The following is a 21,463-nucleotide window of genomic DNA, read 5'->3' as shown; positions in this document are numbered from 1 at the left end:
GGAATTTAGATAGTAACTGCGGTAACTGTTGAATGTACAGCCTGTCTCAAAAAAGTTGTGCAAGTGAAAAGCGCCCTCCTTGGCAATTAGAAAATACCGTTGTGACATGATGCTTACATCAACCTCAAGGGCGTAGTCTTAGCTCTCAAATGCCATTTGTTCTGTTCAATTTGCTTGTTTCAATCTCGAGATATGCTTAGTTAACGACGAAAGGGTAAAATCACAATTGTGCCACTTTTACTAGGGAAGAGGGCTTTGCATGTAAATCAGCAATAGCATCAAGTTTATCAAGAGTTCCTTCGTGAAATCAAAAAAATGCATCAATTACACAATACATTTTTTTTTACTGTTTTTACTATTTTATCATGATGCAGGAATAATGATTCTCTTTTTCCAAAGAAAAGATAAATAAATAGTTCACATATGCACAAAAGAGTTAAAGATTTTAATGCAACGTTCAAAAATAATACAAAATAACTTAAGCAAATGTAAAGGAAAATGTCTTTTCTCATGGTACTAAATTCCACTTAGACCCGGTCTAACTCTTTTGTGCATATGGACCTTATAAGTTTATATTACTTGTTGGGAGAGAAATTAGACAAAATAATGCACACGCGCTGATGCTGATGCGAATAATGCGTCTAATACACGAGCCCCGAAGGGAGAGTGCATTAGACGCATCAACATCAGCTATATCATTGATTTTACATGTACAGCTCTCTTCCCTAGTAAAAGTGGCACAATTGTGATTTTATCCTTTCGTTGTTAAATAAACATAACTCGAGATTGAAACAAGCAAATTGAACAGAACAAACGGCATTTGAGAGCTAAGACTACGCCCTTGACGTTGATGTAAGCATCATGTCACAACAGTATTTTCTAATTGCCAAAGAGGGCGCTTTTCACTTGCACAATTTTTTTTGAGACAGGCTGTATACCCAGATCTTACACCCCTCCTAAAAACAAAACAAACAAAAAATTACAAATTTTGCGTCAATGAATTTCATGACGTTTGACCACCTGAAAATGAAATCCACTTTGCCCATCCCCGCCGCATGATATCGATAGTGGCAGTGGTTTTTGGTAGAAATTAGCCAATCTGCAAGTTTTGCGAAAATCAATTGATTCTATTATTAGTGGTGCTCGCGGTGCTCCAGTGCAATAATGATTTAATCAGTAGTAAATACAGACTGCGCGTACTGGAATATATGGGATTGTAAAGTAATACTGTCCTGTTTTATTTTAAATGTGTTCAGTTAGCTGGTACTAGATCATTATCATTAGAATTGAACATTTAAGTTTTACTGAAGAAGAATTGATCTTGTCTCACCTCCGTTTTCAACCAAATCGACGGTAGTAATTCTTAGTGAGGGATGAACATTTAACCACAAATTGCCTCAGGCAAAACTCACTTCCTGGGAACTAAACACCACACTAGGTCATCTTTATGTAACGCATTGACCCATGTGTGTCATATACTGCCTCTAGCTACAATGACAGCCTCTAGTGATGTGGTCAATTCATTGACAGATACTAACCTCCGGAGGGAATTCAATGTTTGATCAATCCTCTTCAGGTAGTGACACATTTAATGAAATTGGGAAGCTTACTGTTTCAAACCGAGATGACCTATTGAAAGAAAAAGTATAGGTACATCATTTATTGGTTTGTTTGTAACACATCCGAAATCGCCATATTAAGTTCCTGGCCTCTTTCCCAAAAAACCTCATGCTCACTTTCATGAACACAAATTGAAACACTAAAGTTCATTACTTTAGGGGCTGTGCAATAATTATCAGCCCCCCCGGGGGGCTAAAATTTCTGAACGGCTCGCCAAAAATCGCTTGCCCCCCCTCTCGGCCCGCCAAAAATCGCTTGCCCCCCCCCTCTCGGCCCGCCTAAAAATTCTTTGCCCCCCCTTGAACATGCCAAATTTTGGGATCCCAAATTCCAAACTTTAAATGGTCTAGATGCATGTTGCGGCGCAGCGAGCAGGAAAATTTGCATATTTAAGCGTTTCCGCACCGTTTTCCTAAGCCTTTTTAAAGCATTTTATTAAAAAGGTGCCCCGTGAATGCGTACAAAAATCGCTTGCCCCCCCTCTCGGCTTGCCAAAATTGCTTGCCCCCCCTTTCGTCTCGGCGACAATTTTTTGACCCCCCCCCCCCCAATTTTACCCTCCCCCAGGGCTCATAATTATTGCACAGCCCCTTATGAATTAGGTGAATAATACTATCATAATTAATAATACCTATACTATAAACTAGTTCCTTGCCTTTTATGTCCAAAGGAATTTCAAGTTCAATTATTTTCAAGAGAGTATTTTCCAACCACCGGGGCTCAAACTTGGGTTGGGATCTCTCACACTGAAGTCTGATACCCTATAACTTAACACTGCTTTTAGTTCCAATTGGATGTAGGGACATGCAAAAATAATGAAGTGAAAAAAAGAATCACTTCAAAGATCACCCACCAAACACACACTGACAGGTATATATCGTAATCAGGCAGGAGGCATCTTTTGGAGGGTTACATTTTCATCCCGAAATTTTTATTTTCAAAGGAGCAGTGTACAAGGTGTGAATGAAGTAGTTTTGGAATACCTGCTTTTCAAAAAGTCTTTATGTACCATATATACAATTGGTAATAAAGGGTTCTCTTTAAAACCTTAGTATGGTTTCTCTTTGGTGTGAATCCTTTCATGTCTAGTCTTGCATCCTGCCTGTGCGAAACTCTTTTCACAAAATTCACATTGGTATGGCTTCTCTTTGGTGTGAATCCTTTCATGTACAGCCTTGTTACCTGAAAGTGAGAAACTCTTTTCACAAAATTTACATTGGTATGGTTTCTCTTTGGTGTGAATCCTTTTATGTCTAGTCTTGGATCCTGCCTGTGCGAAACTCTTTTTACAAAATTCACATTGGTATGGCTTCTCTTTGGTATGAATTCTTTCATGTTCAGTCTTGTGACATGAAGTTGAGAAACTCTTTTCACAATATGTACATTGATATGGTTTCTCTTTAGTGTGAATCCGTTCATGATTAGTCTTGTCTCCTGCCTGTGAGAAACTCTTTTCACAGTAGTTACATTGATATGGTTTCTTTTTGGTATGAATCCTTTCATGTTGAGTCTTGTATCCTGCCTGTGAGAAACTCTTTTCACAATATATACATTGGTAAGGTTTCTCTTTGTTGTGAATCCTTTCATGTTTAGTCTTGCTACCCGCATGTGAGAAACACATTTCACAAAATTTGCATTGGTATGGTTTCTTTTTGGTGTGAATCCGCTCATGAACAGTCTTGTCACTTGAATTTGAGAAACTCTTTTCACAATATTTACATTTATAAGGTTTCTCTTTAGTGTGAATCCTTTCATGTTTAGTCTTGTCTCCTGTCCGCGAGAAACTCTTTTCACAATATTTACATTGGTATGGTTTCTCTTTAGTGTGAATCCTTTCATGTTTGGTCTTGTCTCCTGGCTGTGAGAAACCCCTTTGACAGTATTTACATTGATATGGTTTCTCTTTGGTATGAATCCTTTCATGTACAGTTTTGCTACTTGCATGTGCGAAACTCTTTTTACAAAATTTACATTGATAAGGTTTCTCTTTGGTGTGAATCTTTTCATGTCTATTTTTGACTCCTGCATGTGAGAAACTCTTTTCACAATATTTACATTGATAAGGTTTCTCTTTGATGTGAATCCTCTCATGTTGGGTCTTGTGACCTGTCCGTGAGAAATTTTCACAATATTTGCATTGGTATGGTGTCACTTTGGTGGGTATCCTTTTATGTGTATTCTGTGCACTTGAGTATGAGAAACTCTTGTTGCAATATTTACATTGGTATGGTTTCACTGTACAAATCCTTTTATGTATAGTCGGTGCTCTGTACCAGTACCGGTTTGATTTTGCTCTATGTCTTATCACATGTTTCACATAGTATGCCAAATTACTGTAAAACCGTCTGCAGTAGATACATCTGTATGGTTGAAAACTGTTTGCATAATTTGACACAAGTTGTACTTGATAGTCCCTGCCCCGTAAATGCTGAAACTGGATTCTAGTCTTCATAGCTCTGAAAAGATACCATTTAGTAAAAGAATTGTTATATTGCATGGATATGAAGCTACTTACAGATTTGGAGTTACAAAATGGTGACTCTATACATGAAGGTTAAGGTCGACCCTCACCAAACTTGAATGCATTCCTGTTGCATTATTTCAGAATAAATACAGCAGCCTTGCGGTAGTCAGTCTCTCCCGGCACTCACAGCAGTAACACATGGGTGTGTTACTGGTGCAAGTGACATGTTTAGGTGATGTTACCTGCAGCAGTGACATATGAACAGTCTCTGCAATTCACACCTATTCATACAATATGCATCATGTCAGTAAGTGACTGTTGTGTGTCTGGATGAAGAGAATAGTATTTCCCCAAGTAAACATAGCTGACCAAGGTCAGATGGAAACAGTCATATTGGGTGTGATAATGCTCCTCTTTGGGGTAGCCCTAGAACTCTGGCCATAGTATCCGTTTTTTACTTCTACTAGGGCCAGAGGCACTTACATTGAAAAATTTGTTGGAGATGCTTGAACGATCCAATACAAAACGTGACAGCATTTCAATGCTTGATCGAACCAATACAAATGTGTGTCAGGTCACTAATTAACATGATAAAACCCCCTTGAGAACACACAATCGCCGGTCATTTCTAAAGATGAATTTATACTCAATCGCTTTTGCAGAAACCTGAATCGCACGCATGATCAGTGCACTAAATCGCCGTCGTATTTGCCTGCTGAGCATGCGCATGATTCGCTGTTTTTCGAAAGCGACACGTAGGCCTATATTGTCGACAATGATTCAGTCTGATGATGAGTAACCCATGGGTATAAACACAGCTTTACACAATGACTAATTTACATAGGCACAAAAGACCGTGTTCATGTACCGTTACTCAGCCAAACATGGCAGAGTAGGTCCCGGATCTTCGTACATGTTCCTATCTCCGCAACGTTATACCTTTCCAACAAGGAAAGAGATACGAAAGGCGAACGTCTACTTTGGGGGTCTATTACATCATTTAGAAATCAAATGATTGTAATTGTATCTGGATAATCTGTTACCTTGGTACTTTGAGATCATGTTTACATAGTTAATTTCTTTGCGACTCTCATTTCTGTAGGTGCGACGGCCAATTGAAAAGAGGAAGTTATGGCCAATATTTTACAAGTGTTACTTGGTAGGGTAACACTCTTGGCAGCCATGTTTTTAATGGTTTTAGATGTTACTGCATGCAGTAACATTGTAAAATGTGACCTCAAATTGACCTCATTTGAAGGGCGCCGCCAAGACAGGAGGGTGAAAGTGCATAGGAACAATGCCGGAAACTACGTCACGCTATTGTTCGACCTAGGCTACATCATTTTTAACGCATGCGTGTTCGTCAATACAGCTTTAGACTCCTCCACCTTCGCAACACGGTACGTGGAGTGACTGGAATCACACTGACGGCGGAGGAGAATACTAGCTGGTCAAACAGTTTAATTCTATCAAGCATATAATACCTGAACAATCATCGTCATTTGATCTATTTACTACAGAATATATTGTATACTCAAAATATAATTTTAAAATAGTAAACCTGTTAACTTATATATTTGTGTACTAAAATATAAGGACACGTGAATAAAATCATGTCGAAGACAAAATGGCCGCTAATCCGCCTATTGTGAGACCTAGGATACATATTTCAAAAGAGGGCAGCAGACTAGGATGCCTATCCCTTTGTCTATTATTCCTGGCCAAGATATGGACTGGTGTGTGTTACTTGTAACAGTAACAAAAGTGTGTCACTGCTGTAAGTGCTGGGAGAGACTGGTAGTATGCATTATGAATGCTAACAACCACAACCTATTTATTAAAGACATAATGTGTGATTTGCTTCACAGTGACGCCCTCAATTTTACTCGGATTTCTACTTTTTGCATAATTATAATGCCCAGTCACCCATAGTAGGTAGGAGAACATGAAAACTAATATGAGATACTGTATTAGGATCACATATTAAGTATCATGTGAGAGTATACTCTTGTACTCCAGAAGACAGGATCACATATTAAATATTTGACACCATAGAATATAAAAACTAGTAATTTGATAAGTTAAAATAAGATTTTTAACGGAATAAATCTAAATAATATGATTATGCAGTTTATTCCGTTAAATATTTACCCCATAATTTCCCTCATTCTTCAGGCCCTGCCCTCTATCGGGTGCTAATTTAAAGTTTAAGCTTGATTGCTATTGTTTCTTTGTAAGCCTCATGGCGTATAACCTTGAACAATATTGTCTCTTTGTAAGCCTCTTGCGCAACCTTGAACAATATTGTCCTTGAGATAACGCCCGTAGCCACCCCCAGCCAGCCCCATACCTCATTTCAATTTTTAACATACCCATATCCTGCTTTTTATATTCCATAGTGTCGCACATTTAATATGTGATCCTGTCTTCTGGAGTACAAGAGTATACTCTCACATGATACTTAATATGTGATCCTAATACAGTATCTCATATTAGTTTTCATGTTCTCCTACCCACTATGGGTGGCCCAGTGGTATATTAAAATACCACGTAAATGACTAAGCCTGAAGTGCTTTATTTTACAGTAAAATTTCACTTTTTGTATTAAAGCCATATTATAACATTTGCTGAGAAAGACGCCCTCACTGAATTTTTAAAATTCCTTTTTTACACGATTAAATTGTACTTTATTAAACCAATATACCCTGCAAAAATCAAGATTCTAAGTGTTGTAGTTTTGTCAAAATCCGTGATTTTGAATAAATGGCTGATTCAGCGCTTTATTATTACGATGGAATTATTAGTCGAACGCATACACGATGTTCATAACACACAGTACGTCACGGCGTGCGGGACGGTGATATACACAACAAAGGGTCGTACCACAACATGACCGAAGGAGTGGTACGTATTGGCGACATGTGCGCTGGTAGTAAATTCCAATTTTCTTTGCTTTGCCGTAGTTGTTCGGCTCAAAAATAAAAGGGATATATCTGACAGTAAAAGCTAACATTTTATGGCAAAGAAATGCTAATCTATTTTGTTTGAAAATGTTATAATATTGCTTTAAAACCGGGTCAACCCAGTTTTACTCAGAGTTCAACGATCGAGTACTTGCTAACATGTACCGTGGATGTCAGCTTGTATGTATACACACGTTGAGCGCGATGCTCCGTGCAGTTACATGTAATACGATCGACGAGCGTAGTACACACATGACACATTGTAGGCATTGGAATGAATCACAATTTTCTTTGTTATACCTCATTTGTTTGGCTCAAAATTAAAAGGGGATAATGTGAACAAACATTTAAATAAGGATCTATTTTTTATGCAAATCACTCATTATTGCTTTAACCACAACCATATAATAAGGTCATATGCTTAGGGGCTGTGCAATAATTATCAGCCCCGGGGTAAAATTTCGAACGGCTCGCCAAAATCGCTTGCCCCCCCTCTTGGCCTGCCAAAAATCGCTTGCCCCCCCTCTCGGCCCGCCAAAAATTCTTTGCCCCCCCCCCTTGAACATGCCAAATGTTTGGGATCCCATCTTCCCAACTTTCAATGGTCTACATGTAGATGTATGTTGCGAGCGCAGCGAGCAGGAAAATTTGCATATTTAAGCGTTTCCGTACCGTTTTCCTAAGCCTTTTAAAGCATTTTATTAAAAGGCGCCCCGTGAATGCGTGCCAAAAATCGCTTGCCCCCCCCTCTCGGTTTGCCAAAAATTGCTTGCCCCCCCCCTTTCGTCTCGCCAAAAATTTCTTGCCCCCCCAATTTTACCCCCCCGGGGGTCATAATTATTGCACAGCCCCTTAGATGTTGTTGCCGAATGCATTCCGAATACAAAATAGCAATCGCCCGTCGCTCACCAACAAAGTATGGAGCTGTATGAAAATAAAAATTCCTTTAAAAAGGAACAGGGCGAGCAAATGAGGAAGTGTCAAGATAAAGATGTAGTAATTTTATTGTTTGAACTGTTTCTATAATTCGCATCGATCATAATGATTTTGCAATGATACTGTACAGTGTATGGACAGTGTAGCCTATTTGTCTAATCATTTTGACTATTTAATTCTGACCATTGTGATTAAAACAGGCTTTCAGATTGGTGAGCTACGGTGTACCAAGTGATAAGGCCGGCCACGTATAATGAATTCTATGGTCTGCATTGTGTGTTTTCTCTTCAATCATTTTGTTGAATGCCATAATAATTATTTAATAATCAACATGATCAAATGAAAAAGGTGGATTCACTTTAGTCATTTTATTTATAATTGATAGAATAATACAATAATTCATTTGTTTACCTACCTATTTATAATACACTAATCCAAAAAAGAAACTTATAATTTTTCACAAGGTCATATCTTAAAATCCTGTCCATCAAAATGAACTAAAATTACACAGTGGATTGCCTCAATACTCTACTCTAAACACATGTCAGTAAGCAATCAGTTGGTCAACTGACACAACCGCAAAATGCACTGATATGGAACAACTTCCTGAACCACGTTCACAGAATGGCATTTTGAATGACAGGTTACAGCCAACAATTTTAACAACATTAAGTTAAGGCGATATAATACCCCGATTTTCATCAGTACCCCTCTTCTTTTTTTTCTTGCAAATTTATTAAGTACATATATATGTTTATCACCTCATGTCCTGAACTTATAAAATATATCTACATATAAAGTGAATTTCAACAATTTTAGTAAGTCATTTTAGCCCTATATATTTTTTGTTTACTGTAACCTAGTAACTCAGATCTGTGTTTCATAACAAACCATAATTTATTCTTTTGAAAATGTTCAAGTAGGGTACATGAATAGAATACATTAAATCCTTTGTTATACTCTCTATAGAAAATCTATAGTGGTGCATGCAAAATACCTACCATGATATAACACTGAATAAATTAAATAAACACTTATACAATGGATGCATAGTCATTAGTTGTTAGGAGAAGAAAAGGCTATTAGGTCACCGTATGTCAGGTTATAGGTCAATTGGTTCAGGTCAAATTTAAGCATCAATTTTGAATACACATGTGAGAGTCTGTGATATCATATGAGGCATAATTTTGATATTCTGTCTTTAACTGGATATATATCGAGAAGTGCATGGTGGATATATTAATATACCTTGGGATGTAAATGGTGAGTACAATTTAGAATGCCTAGTTGAGACGGATTTCACAAATAAATATAAAATAGTTACCAAAATCACAAAACTTAAGCTTACGGAAAACTACCCAATATGGTTGTATAGGTGACAAGAAATACAATTTTTTTCATCATTGCTGTAGTATGGTTGTTGTAACCTGTTACCTGTGGCTTAATTAAGTTTCAGTGCAATAATGTCGCAAGTTAAAAATGCAAAATATAGCTCAACATTGAAAATAGAAGCATTTTAACCAGTTCCTTTTTTGATAGTTGTGGAGCACTAAGTTCATGAAGTCATAAAAGAAATCAGGAACCACTTATTCCCATTTTACATATCAACTTTATTTCCCTAATGTGTTAGCAACACATATCCAAAATTTTAACGAAATCCGTTGATAGTAAGCTTTCCAAAATGAAGTGAATTTAAATCATCAGTGATGTACCTCCTTTTGGCTTCTATCTGTAAAAGCATGTAAGCTACATTGATACCGATACCACCAATAAAACGAGAAGATTTGCCCCTTCATTTTGCATACCACTTTTGTCCAATTTTTTTGTAATTTCTTCACAAAATGCAAAAAATGCAAAAAAAAATCAATGGGTGTAGTACCCCCTTAAAAACATTAAAGAGAGTCAAAACAAACTTACCAGGATCATCATGTCACATGTCCAAACAAATAATGAAGTCCTTTAGTGACAGGAAGCATGGGGCAATCTTCCCCAGGATATCATCAGAAACTTGGTTGGAAGCATGAAAAGCGCATGGTGGACATACCCGTTACTAAAGGACTTCATTATTTGTTTGGACATGTGACATGATGATCCTGGTAAGTTTGTGATCTGTTTGTATCTGTTGGTAAGTTTGTGACCCGTGAGTCAAGATGCCGTTCTCACAGATTTCGTTTGCTTGGTACCAATAGGGCTGTGAATGTGGTCCAGGAAGCTGTTCCATATCAGTACATTTTGCTATTATGTCAGTTGGACAACTGCTTAGTTACTGACATGGGTTTAGAGTAGAGTATTGAGGCAATCCTGTGTGTAATTTTGGTTAATTTTGGTGGACAGGAGTTTAAGATACGACCTTGTGAAAAATTATAAGTTTCTTTTTTGGCTTAGTGAAATGGGGGTATATTGTTCAATAGGCATACATGTATAAATTATGGCCATATCGTAGATAGGCCCTGAGGCCCAGAAATGGAATCAGATTTTTCCCGTTGAAAAAACAAAACTGATGTTTAAGAAATCAATTATTTCATTAATGACATTTTGAGTCATTTTTATCCATAAAACGATACAGGATATAGGATATTGTTACTTTGATTTTTACGTCCATAAAGGTTTTAATCATAGACCCTGGAAATAGGGTCTATGTTTTAATCATGTATCAATACACTCGCATCTCATGCTGTGCTGGTCTCCAGGAGGTCTGCAAATGTAAGAACGCCTGATTATAACCATAGATTTTATTCGTTGATATGCTGTGGAAATAATTATAGGCCTGGCATATAACTTTTAATGTCATATTTCCTTCAAACCATAACTTTTGAAATTCTCACTCGTTTTCATTCGTTGAAACGGCCAAACATACTCTCGTTTTCTTACAAATCGAATATCAGGTCTTGCATATATTTTCACCGTAAAAAGTTCCGCAAAGTAATTCAAACCAATGCTAGTACCCAGTATGGGAACAAACCAAAAGATCGATGACGTCCTATAAACGTAACTAGTTTAGTTTCTCAGCCGACCCCTCCTCCCTACCAGAAACTTAATAATGAAATGTTGAAAGTTTTGACATAATAATAATAATAATGACACATTTTTCAGACCGATGTTTTGTACAAACGTAATCGAGTATTTTACCCCTCCCCTAAACGAAACTAGTTTCGTTTATAGGACGTCATCGATCTTTTGGTTTGTTCCCTTAAATCTCTTTAGCAAACAAAGACGATCTCCGAATTAGACAGCTAGCTCTTAGCTGGCGAAAAAGGACCGCATGTTGACATAAATTAATTGACTGTGAGGTTGACAAATAAATTCGGTGTGTGAATAGTTAATTCGTTGACCGACTATCAGTTGGCACGGTAAATTAATCTGTTTACGCCCTAGTGGTACGCCCAACGTTACGTAAAAACTAGCAATCATGCTTGACAAACAAAGAAATGAAAATAATCTGTTGCAACTTTCGGATTTGCATACAAGTAATTCTACGGTAATTCTAGTTCTACAACAACAGGTTTTATTATTTCTTTTAATACAAACACATTGCTGCCTAAAATGACATTATAGCACTGATTAGATATCAAAATGAAGTAATAATTACATATTTTCATGAACACTATCGCCTCTGTAATTTCCCGAGTATATAGACAGCACGATTATTTTCTGCAACGCTGTGACCAATATGTATGTCAAAACCCAGCGCAAATGGCGAGAAATGCTCCGCATTTCTCGCCCAAAAATATTTATAATACTAGTAATAGTCGGGCAGCAAACTACCCAGGCCCGTGGCCTTTTCATGAAGACAATGTGCCACCTATCCTAGCATGTTGTTTGGGTCCCAAGTAACATATTTATACATGTTTACAAAAATCCAGATGCAGCAGAAGGCGGCCATCTTGTTTTTCAAAATGGCGCCCATTTTGGCAAAATATTTCCAATATTTGTCAAACCGCCCCTTCCCAATGTGATTTTATTGGCACAGTAGTGATTGTTTTAGGCTTGTTACAGTGGTTTTGTCATGTTGGCATGCAGTAGCACCAATATTAATGATTTACAAATTCAAAATGGCCGCCAAAAATTCAAAATGGCCACCGAAATCAATTTATTTCCTTCAAACATACAATAAGCCTACATCAATCTGGTAACATATGAGATTGGACACGTGACATCAATATTAAAATAATAACACACACAAATCCCATACTTAATGCACACAACACCCCACACCCTTACCCCCCGTCCCAATGTGATTTTATTGGCACAGTAGTGATTGTTTTAGGCTTGTTACAGTGGTTTTGTCATGTTGGCATGCAGTAGCACCAATATTAATGATTTACAAATTCAAAATGGCCGCCAAAAATTCAAAATGGCCACCGAAATCAATTTATTTCCTTCAAACATACAATAAGCCTACATCAATCTGGTAACATATGAGATTGGACACGTGACATCAATATTAAAATAATAACACACACAAATCCCATACTTAATGCACACAACACCCCACACCCTTACCCCTCCCCCCCCCGTATATTATTTTAAAGTGCCACAGAAAATGTATCAAAAACGTTTTCTTGGCTCATACGGGTATCCTTTATACAAGAACAGTTGGTGGTGCTAGTTTGGGCTACAGGCTGTATTACTACATCCATAAGCACATGGCAGCAGGGGGTACGTGGTTCTTAAAAAAAAATTGAACCATTTAAGAACAATTTTGCCCAAATGTGCCCAGTTTGTTGCACTGCCCTTACCTAAAAAACTAGCATTCCCTAGCCACTCACTAGGCATTCCATTGAATGGTAAAGAACCGGTAATGAATGCCTAAATGGTGAATGCTTCCAATACTATAACATTGAGTTAATAGGCGGTTGTTAGCACTCAACCGCCTGTTTGCTAGCCCTCAACCGCTTATAGCGGTTCATAAGTGGTTCATAAGCCCTCCTCAGAGGCGAAATATGTAAATGAGCTAAGCACTCGAACCACCAAAGAGGCATTCGAACCACCAAGGAGGCATTCAAACCGCCTAGCATTTAAACCACCTAGGAAGCATTCGAACCGCTTGGGAAGCATTCCAACCGCCTAGGAAGCATTCCAACCGCTAGGAAGCATTCCAACCGCTAGGAAGCATTCCAACCGCCTACAGGTTAGCACTCGAACCACTTATTTAGCCCTCAACCGCTACTAGTGGTTCGTAAGTGGTTCATAAGCCCTCCTCAGAGGCGAAATATGTAAATGAGCTAGGCCCTCGAACCACTTAGTGGCATTCCAACCGCCTATGAAGCACTCCAACCGCCAATGAAATTTCCAATCGCCTCAGAAGCATTCCAACCGCCTATAGGCATTCCAACCGCTTATAGGTATTCCAACCACTTACAGGTGAAGCACTTGAACCACTATATACGAGAGTGACGAATAGGAATATATATAATATAATGCACTGCAGAAAATTGCACATGGTAAGCCCAGAATGTACTCCATTTTTTATCCATTGTGACAGACGCAGAGGCATTTTAGTTCAGTACATCGTCTGTCTTTGTCGAGTCTATGATATTTTTAGTGTAGACACTAGCGGAGATCAGCTTAGAATTCAGTATTGACATAAGTTGAGTGAACGCAAAGATGTAACATCTGGTGGCTAAATCACATCCGATGGATAAATCACTGCGTCTTTTGTCTATGGAAAAAAGTGAGTAAATTTGAGGCTTGGGCCTTGCAATTCAAATGCAAACTATGCTTCAATGAATTCCCATCACATAAAGGTAGTTGCTTTAGCCCTCTAATCACACGGTTGTATTAGCCCTTGAACGAATATATCAGAATCAAAGGATACAATTATTATTGTCTCAATTAACACGCAAACCATATGCAAACGCCAGAAAGCTGGCCACTGCTATGGTTGTTATATGTGGCTGGACGCGGCGAATGAGCCGTAAACTCGGCAAACTTCATTTCGAGCTACAGGTGAAAATATATGCAAATCTCGTATTTGGGCGAAGTTGAGATTTTTGCAGATTTGAAATGTTTAAGCTTTCTTCTAAACACATACAAAGTTTTATTTTAAAGAAATAAGTGGAAATATGAAATAATCTACATTTTCTGAGGCCCATCTGATGAATGGTGATTTTGCTTCCCTAACTTTGAACGCGTTTTTCTTGGTTTCGCGTTTTGATTCATGGCAACCTATAACAAGCCATAACTTCGCTTCTGATTGTCATATGAAGTTCATTGAGGTGTCATTTTAATCCCTGAAACATGCTCTTTGCAAATATGTAAAAAAGTACAAATGACCAGAGGGGGACTTTACGGCTTATTCGAGGTGTCCAGGCACATATAGTTTATCTTTTTTATTCTTTGATGTAATTATCCAAATTGACTCCTGGAAACAAATTAAATAATTCTTATCAACAACTGTGGAGGTCTAAACTATTCCCTTCATAATAAATGAAGTCAAAAGTGAAAAAAAAAGACAATTTCCCCTAATTTTGTGCCATATGAGTGCTTTTTAGTGCATTTGTGCGTGGTATAAATGCACACAATTATTATTAATGTAATAATAATGCCCCAATATGCTAACTAGCTCCTCCTTCCTAACACTAGACCATTCCATATTTCAAGAAACTGCCTACATAAAAACCTATATTCAAAGTTACATCTAGTCATATTTAAGCTTACCTATACTTACACCATCCATATTGTGGCATATTATTGCACACAAAGATAAATATACATGGATCCCATACATGTATGATGTTGTCCACATAATATGGCATTGTCATGTAACATCCCAAATGTAAAGAGTGAAAAATAAGGCCTATAATAAAGCTGGAAACATGAAAGGATTAAGAAACCATCATCTCTGCATTCACGTACCAGTTCAAAATGGCAGTTAGAAATATATTCCCATCATGCACCTGTTTGACCCTTGGGTCAACCACTAAGGAATGCTAGTCAAGGCTATTAGCAGAATGCCTTATTGAATGGAATGCCTATTACTTTTTTAATTTTTTAACCGAATGCCTAATACTTAGAAATTTTTCAGTGGAATGCCTATTACTTTAAAAATTTTAACCGAATGCCTAATACTTAGAAATTTTTCAGTGGAATGCCTATTACTTAAGAATTTTTTTAACCGAATGCCTATGACTTATCCGAATGCCACTGAGTGCCTATAGCAAACCGCCTAATCCTAGAACCACTTAGTTATGAATGCTTAGGAATGCCTAAGTTAATAGTATTGAACTTTATTGAGGGCTTAATGAGTAAATAGGCATTCGGAAGCATTCTTGTGAGGCATTCGGAATGCCTGTGAACCAGCTCTATAGGCATTCATTAGCTGCTGAGTGCTAGTGACCACCTAGTACCGCTATCCTTGGCACTCGAGGGCTTGGCGAATACCTACAGAATGCCAAATAGGCATTCATGTTTGGTAAGGGTGGTCTCCACTGAAAAGCCACCCATCGATATACCAAAATCGCTGAAAAAGGTACCCCAAAACCGTGGCACCTTCCTGTACATCTTCAAACAGGAAGACCCTCAGGACATGGCATTGGCCAGACATTGAGAGGTATTGAGGGGTATTAAGAACAGGGTAAAAGGTACCGAGTGATCCCAGAAATGGTTTATGGGTCCCGGGGGATGGAATTTTTAATGCTTTCTAGGGATGGAGTTAGGGATACCAGGAATGGGGTATAAAAGAGTACTAGTAAAGGGTACCGAAGGTCCCAGGGACAACAGTTTATGGATCCAGTTGAAGGTGCTAGGTTCCAGGGGTGACATTAGGGGTGTCAGCAATGGGGTTTGGGGTACCAAGGACAGGGTTAGGGGTTCGGGGGATGAGGTTAGGGGTACCAGGAATGGGGAGAGTCCCATGGTCGGTGTTAGGGCACCTAAAACAATGCCTACTGTAAATACCATTAAATTCACAATGGGAAGGGTCAATTTGAAAAATATTGGATAGGGTGAGGGGTACTGGGATGGAGTAAAGGGTCCCAGGGTTTGGATAATGGGTACTGAGGACAGAGTAACGGGTTATGAGTCCCGGTGAAGGGGCTAGGGGTTTCAGATATGACCGGTCATGGGTCCAGGAATGGGGTTAGAGGTCGCATGATCGTGACGCGTGTTTGAGGTCCAAGGGATAGGATATGGGTGACTGGGGAATGAGTTAGGGGTACCAGGGTTGGAGAAATGGGTACCAGGAACTGAGTAAGGGGTACTGGGCATTGGTGAACCAGATGTGGGCTAACAGGTTCCGAAGATGGTGTTAGGGTCCCAGTGATGTTTCATGGCCGGGTCTCAGAGACGGAGTTTGGTGTTCCATGAATTGAGTTAAAGGTAATGGGGATGGAGGCCAAGGGTTAGGGATATGAGTACCAAGAACAGGGTAAGGGGTGTAAGGCATTGAATATGGGGAACCAGATGTGCGGTTACAGGAGCCAAAGATGGGATTAGGGTCCCAGGGATGGGTCATGGGTCTCGGGGACGGAGTTACGGGTTCCAGGAATTAAAAGTCCCATAGTTGGTGTTAGAGGTTCCAGGGAATAGGGTAAGGGGTAATGGTGATAGAATTAGGGGTCCCGGGGTTGGGGTAGCCCATTAAATGGGTACCAAGAACAGAGTTATGGGTGCCGGGCATTGGTTAAGGGTAAACAGGTTGTGGGGTTGTATGTACCAAAGGTGGGATTAGGATCCCAGGCACGGTTGTTTGATGGGATCATTTATTACTTTTTCAAGCAAAACATCATGTACAACCAAATTTTAGGCTTAAACAGCTAAATGTGATATCATGCTAATGTATACCGATGCTTTTGAGTCATTCTCAACTTTAATTGCCCCTCTTTTACAAAATTATTCACTTTTATAGCATTTTTATAGCTTTTTCGGGTATAAAATGTATCTATCAATGACAAAATTGGTGGCGCTATTTAGTTACTGGAAATTACTCTTTCAAGCTTGTAATACAAATAATTCCTTTAAATGTTTGATAAAATATGTTTATAAAATTTCCTTGTTGCTTCTTTCACCTATTCCAGCTGTTTTAATGGCAATATTAATCACCTAACCCATGCAAATAAAGAAATATGATTTAGGATAAATAGCGCCATCTATAGTTTGCATTTAGTTAATAATGAAGCCAATTCTATATACATCAAACAACCGTGCAGGGACGGGTTATGGGCAGACCTGCCAGCCTAGCGCAGTAAGAATGAGAGACATTGAGGCCAAAACTTTGTACATGTACACAAACCAGGTACCGTACCGACAAATTCAAAGACTTGAGGTGTGCAATACTTTCAGAATTCAGCGAAGGTTTTGCATGTCTAAGTTTATCACAATAGACTAAAGAGAATGCTATAGCATCATTTTCTGCTGTTCTTACATTTAAATTTGCCATCACTGAAATTTTCAGAAAGCAGGACTGTCCCTCTTTTTCACTTTGGAAAACCCCAAATGAGGGACAGTTCCTCAAAATGAGGGACAGTTGGCAGGTCTGTATGGGTCTTGCGAGAGTTCCAGGTTCCATGAAAGGAGTTTAAAAGTAGTTTGTGTTAGAGGTCCCAGGGAATAAGGTAAGGGGTAATGGAGATGGAGTTAGGGGTCCCCGCGTTGCGGTAATGGGTACCAGCAAAGGGGTTAAGGGTACCGGGCATTAGGTAAGGGGTACCGGATGTAGGGTCACCGGTACCAAAGATGGGATTAGACTAGAGGTTCTAGGAATGGAGTTAAAGATCCCATAGTTGGTGTTAGGTGTCCCGGGAATAGGGTTAGGGGTACTGGGGATGGAGTTCCGGGTTTCCAGGTTTGGCGTTGGGAGTCCCAGGGATGGCGTTAGGGGTACCGAGGACTATGTAAGGGTACTGGAGTAAGAGACTTAGGGTACTAAGGATATGGTTAGGGTGCCAAGGGTGTGTTTTGGGCTGGTCCGAGTACATCAAATTTAGCCAGAACATATCAGGTTATGGGCCACTGGGCAGTGGATTATGGGTTCCGGTGTTGTGTTAAGGGGTCCCTTGGATGGGTCTAGGGTCCCCAGGGATGGGTAGTGCTACTGGCCAGGGATGGGTTAGGGGTACCAAGAATACAGGGTTATGTAAACCGAGGAGGGTATAAGGGTAGGACATTCGGGTACTAGTACGGGATATATAAACTCATCCCAAAAAGAAAGTATCCAGTTTAATTTTGGTCCATAAGTCAAAGAAGGGGTGTTAAATCAAGACCTACCAAAAGTATGTTACTGATAAATTTATGCCGCACAGTTTGATATCTCATTTGTCAAAATCGATGGAGAGATTAATGACACAATGACTATTTGAATGCAATCACCTCAATTATAAAAGTTGCAGTAATTGCTATTGATTTGGTCCTGCTACTCAATATTCATTTTGTTTTACTGAGAGCATGTGCCGCAGATGTCTGGCAGTCATTGATGGACAGCAGGAGGACATACCAGATATTGACAGTGAAGTGTGAAGGGTAAAACATTGAGGAAGGAGTAAAATAGTATCTGTATTCAATAAAACACATGAAGTGAAGTCGAACAGTCTTAGTCCGTCTCTGATATGGTGTACCTTAATGAAGAATCAGGAGAGGCAGGAAAGCGACATCAATAGGAATTACTGCAACTTTAATATCCTGGGTAGGTGCATTCAAAAGGTCATTGTGTCATCAATTCTGCATTGATTTGGACAAATGAGGTATCAAAATGTACGCAATAAGTTTATCTGTAACATACTTTGGGTAGGTCTTGATTTAAGACCCCATCTTTGACTTATGGACCAAAATCAAAATGGATACTTTCTTTTTGGGATGACTTTACATGTTATTGGGTATAGATATCAGAGTACGGTGTACGTTTAGCAGGGTAGGCCTACAGGGTTATGAGTTAGGTACCAAGTTAAGGGTGATCGGGGTAAATATTTAAGGATTACGGGTTCGGGTATGAGTATGGGCTGGCCCGGTACATCAAACTTAGCGGGAACATAATTATTATTATCATATCCAGATGAGGAGGCATGAAGAATTTAAGGTGGAAGTTACAGATTTTAAATTCAGGAACTATTTTAAAATAAAATGTTATCATAGAGAGTGAATTATAGGTAAGCATTGGAATGTGGGGGTGGGTGTGTGGGGGTGGGTGTGTGGGGTGGTGTGGTGTGTATTTGCAGTGTAGTATGGAGTTTGTGTATCTGTTGGTATATTAATTAACATGTTACTTGCTTAAACTTATATTTTATAATGCTCATTGTATGTATAGAGGAAATAAGTTGAATTTGGCGGCCATTTTGAATTTTTGGCGGCCATTTTGAATATCAAAATGTCATAAATAATATCCTGGGCCTAAAACAATTGCTATTGTATCAATAAATTCACAATGGGAAGGGTCAGTTTGAAATATATTGGAAAATTATTGAAAAAATGGCCGCCATTTTGAAAAAAGATGGCCGCCATCTGCTGCATCTGGATTTTGTAAACATGTATAAATATGTTACTTGGGACCCAAACAACATGTTAGGATAGGTGGCACATTGTCTTCAAAAAAAGGCCACGGAATTTAGTTTGCTGCTTGACTATAATAGGGTGTTGACACTGTTAGTCTGTGCCAGTGCCGTACTATTACGCTGACTTTCGTATTCGGCGAAGAGGTAGTTCACCACGTAAACTTATGGCTCAAAATTCGGACAGATAGTATCAGTTTGTGAATGAGGACATCGTATAAGTTCCTTGTACTAGCGAAGAGGACGATTTCGACCTCCTGGTTTGTTTACAAACAGAGAGGTAGACAAAAAACCGTTCCGCTTGTCCAAACTCTCAAGTATCAGAAGGATGGTCCACAATAGCGTGATTCACGTAATCTGAATAGGGATTAAAGAGCTGTCACGTAGAACCATGTGCTTCTATTGTCCAATTTGCCATCAAGATTTCATATGGAAACAGTTCAGACCCAGTACACGATCATGTCAGAAATTAATATTTTGTTCTGGGTCTGATTATTCGGACTAAGTCTGTGCTACGTTGAAATTTGTACTGAACTTGCTCATTGACATTTAAAGCTTACCTGTTGACCGAGTGCATAGTGATATAACAAGTGAGGCGGCAGTACCATCCTTTCGAAGTGCAACTAGAAGGGCTGTTTCTGAGTGTGCATAAAAAACACGATATAATTTGTACTGAAATATTATTTTTAATTGGGTTCAGGGTTACGGGCTCGCAGTGACTGTGAAGATGAAATTAAGGGCGCACACCACCAAATTGACGGGTTGTGGAGATAGAGAGACCCGTGAAACCTGGTAATACCTGGAAAGGGGGGGGCGTTGTAGGCAGTGGCGGCACCGAGAATTTTTTTTTGGGGGGGTCGGCAAGGTGAATTTCTGGGGAAATTTCTACAAATTTTGCGAAAAATTGCCGGAAAAAGTTGAAATTTACGTAATTTTGGAGGTTTGCCTCAAAACTGGGGGAGGGGGCAAGAAAAATATTGGGGGATTCCCCCTTGCCTCACGTAGCGCTCCCAAGGGAGGGGGGTACTCGAATTACATTCAGACAGGGCAGTGGCGGATTTAAGCTGTCAGCAAGTCACCCGGGGGGTCACTCACATTGTGGCCTGTACACCATCCACGATAACCCTAAACAGGGATTTTATTCCTTGCATCAAATTTCATACCCTAAATTTCATTTCCGCGCATTAGCAATTGCAATTTTGCTACACTTTTTTCCAATATTTCATGTTTTTGACACCTTAAACGCATTATGCGCTTAAAAACGAAAAACTACCCTTTTTACACGCTTTTAATTATCGCGGATGGTGTACAGGCCACAATGGGAGTGACCCCCCGAGGCAAGTCAGCCTGTGCAGTTGCTGACAATTTAGCTTTTGGTCAGTTTCCAAGATCAAGAGTTCGTGGGGTCCAAAATGTCAATACAAAGGGCCTGTCGTTTCTCAATAACTATTCATGGGTACATGAGTTCCAAAGGTCAAATATTATAGGCCCACTTGGCCCTTTGTTTTAACATTTGCGGCCCTCTGCCCCAGGGCCTAAAATGTTTTTAAAAAGTAATTTAAAGCAAATATACCAGTTCATGGTTCTGAGTTGGTACACCCAGCCCAGGCAGTGTACCTTTACATGTGTACATGAGTCTAATAATGTCAAATATTATGGACCCAGGCCCATGGCCCCCAAAATGTGCCCCCCCCCCCCCCATGCCCTGTGCATCTTCCTTAGACCTAAAACTCCACGGTTTGGGCCAAGGGTAAAATTGCATCATTTTGCCCGCACGAAGCATGCACTGACCCTATTAAAGTAAAATTGAACACAAAATATGCTCGGCTCTCTCTAAATCTCATACGTACTCACCACACACACATTTATAAACACTTCACATTTGACAGGAGGCATATTGCAAAATGCAAAGGGGGAGATAGAATCCTGCATTGTAAAGTTAGTCTCAATTGGAGGGGAAATATAGCCATGAATTTTGAACTTAATGTCCAAAAAGGGTG

General features: G+C 39.2%; 1 protein-coding gene across 1 annotated transcript; it reads right to left on the bottom strand.

The window, feature by feature from the left end:
* Nucleotides 1-2,237: 2,237 nt before the first annotated feature.
* LOC140138159 (uncharacterized) lies at nt 2,238-20,135 on the bottom strand. Its single transcript, XM_072160091.1, has 2 exons — nt 20,024-20,135; nt 2,238-4,076 (listed from the first exon to the last, which is right to left on the bottom strand). The coding sequence occupies exons 1-2, from the start codon at nt 20,038-20,040 to the stop codon at nt 2,669-2,671; spliced, it is 1,425 nt and encodes a 474-aa protein (XP_072016192.1). The 5' UTR covers nt 20,041-20,135; the 3' UTR covers nt 2,238-2,668.
* Nucleotides 20,136-21,463: the final 1,328 nt, after the last annotated feature.

This window comes from Amphiura filiformis, chromosome 17 (assembly GCF_039555335.1).
Source record: "Amphiura filiformis chromosome 17, Afil_fr2py, whole genome shotgun sequence".
Classification (NCBI taxonomy): Eukaryota; Metazoa; Echinodermata; class Ophiuroidea; order Amphilepidida; family Amphiuridae; genus Amphiura; species Amphiura filiformis.
The sequence above is the reverse complement of the archived record's forward strand: the minus strand, read 5'-3'. Positions and strand labels throughout refer to the sequence as shown.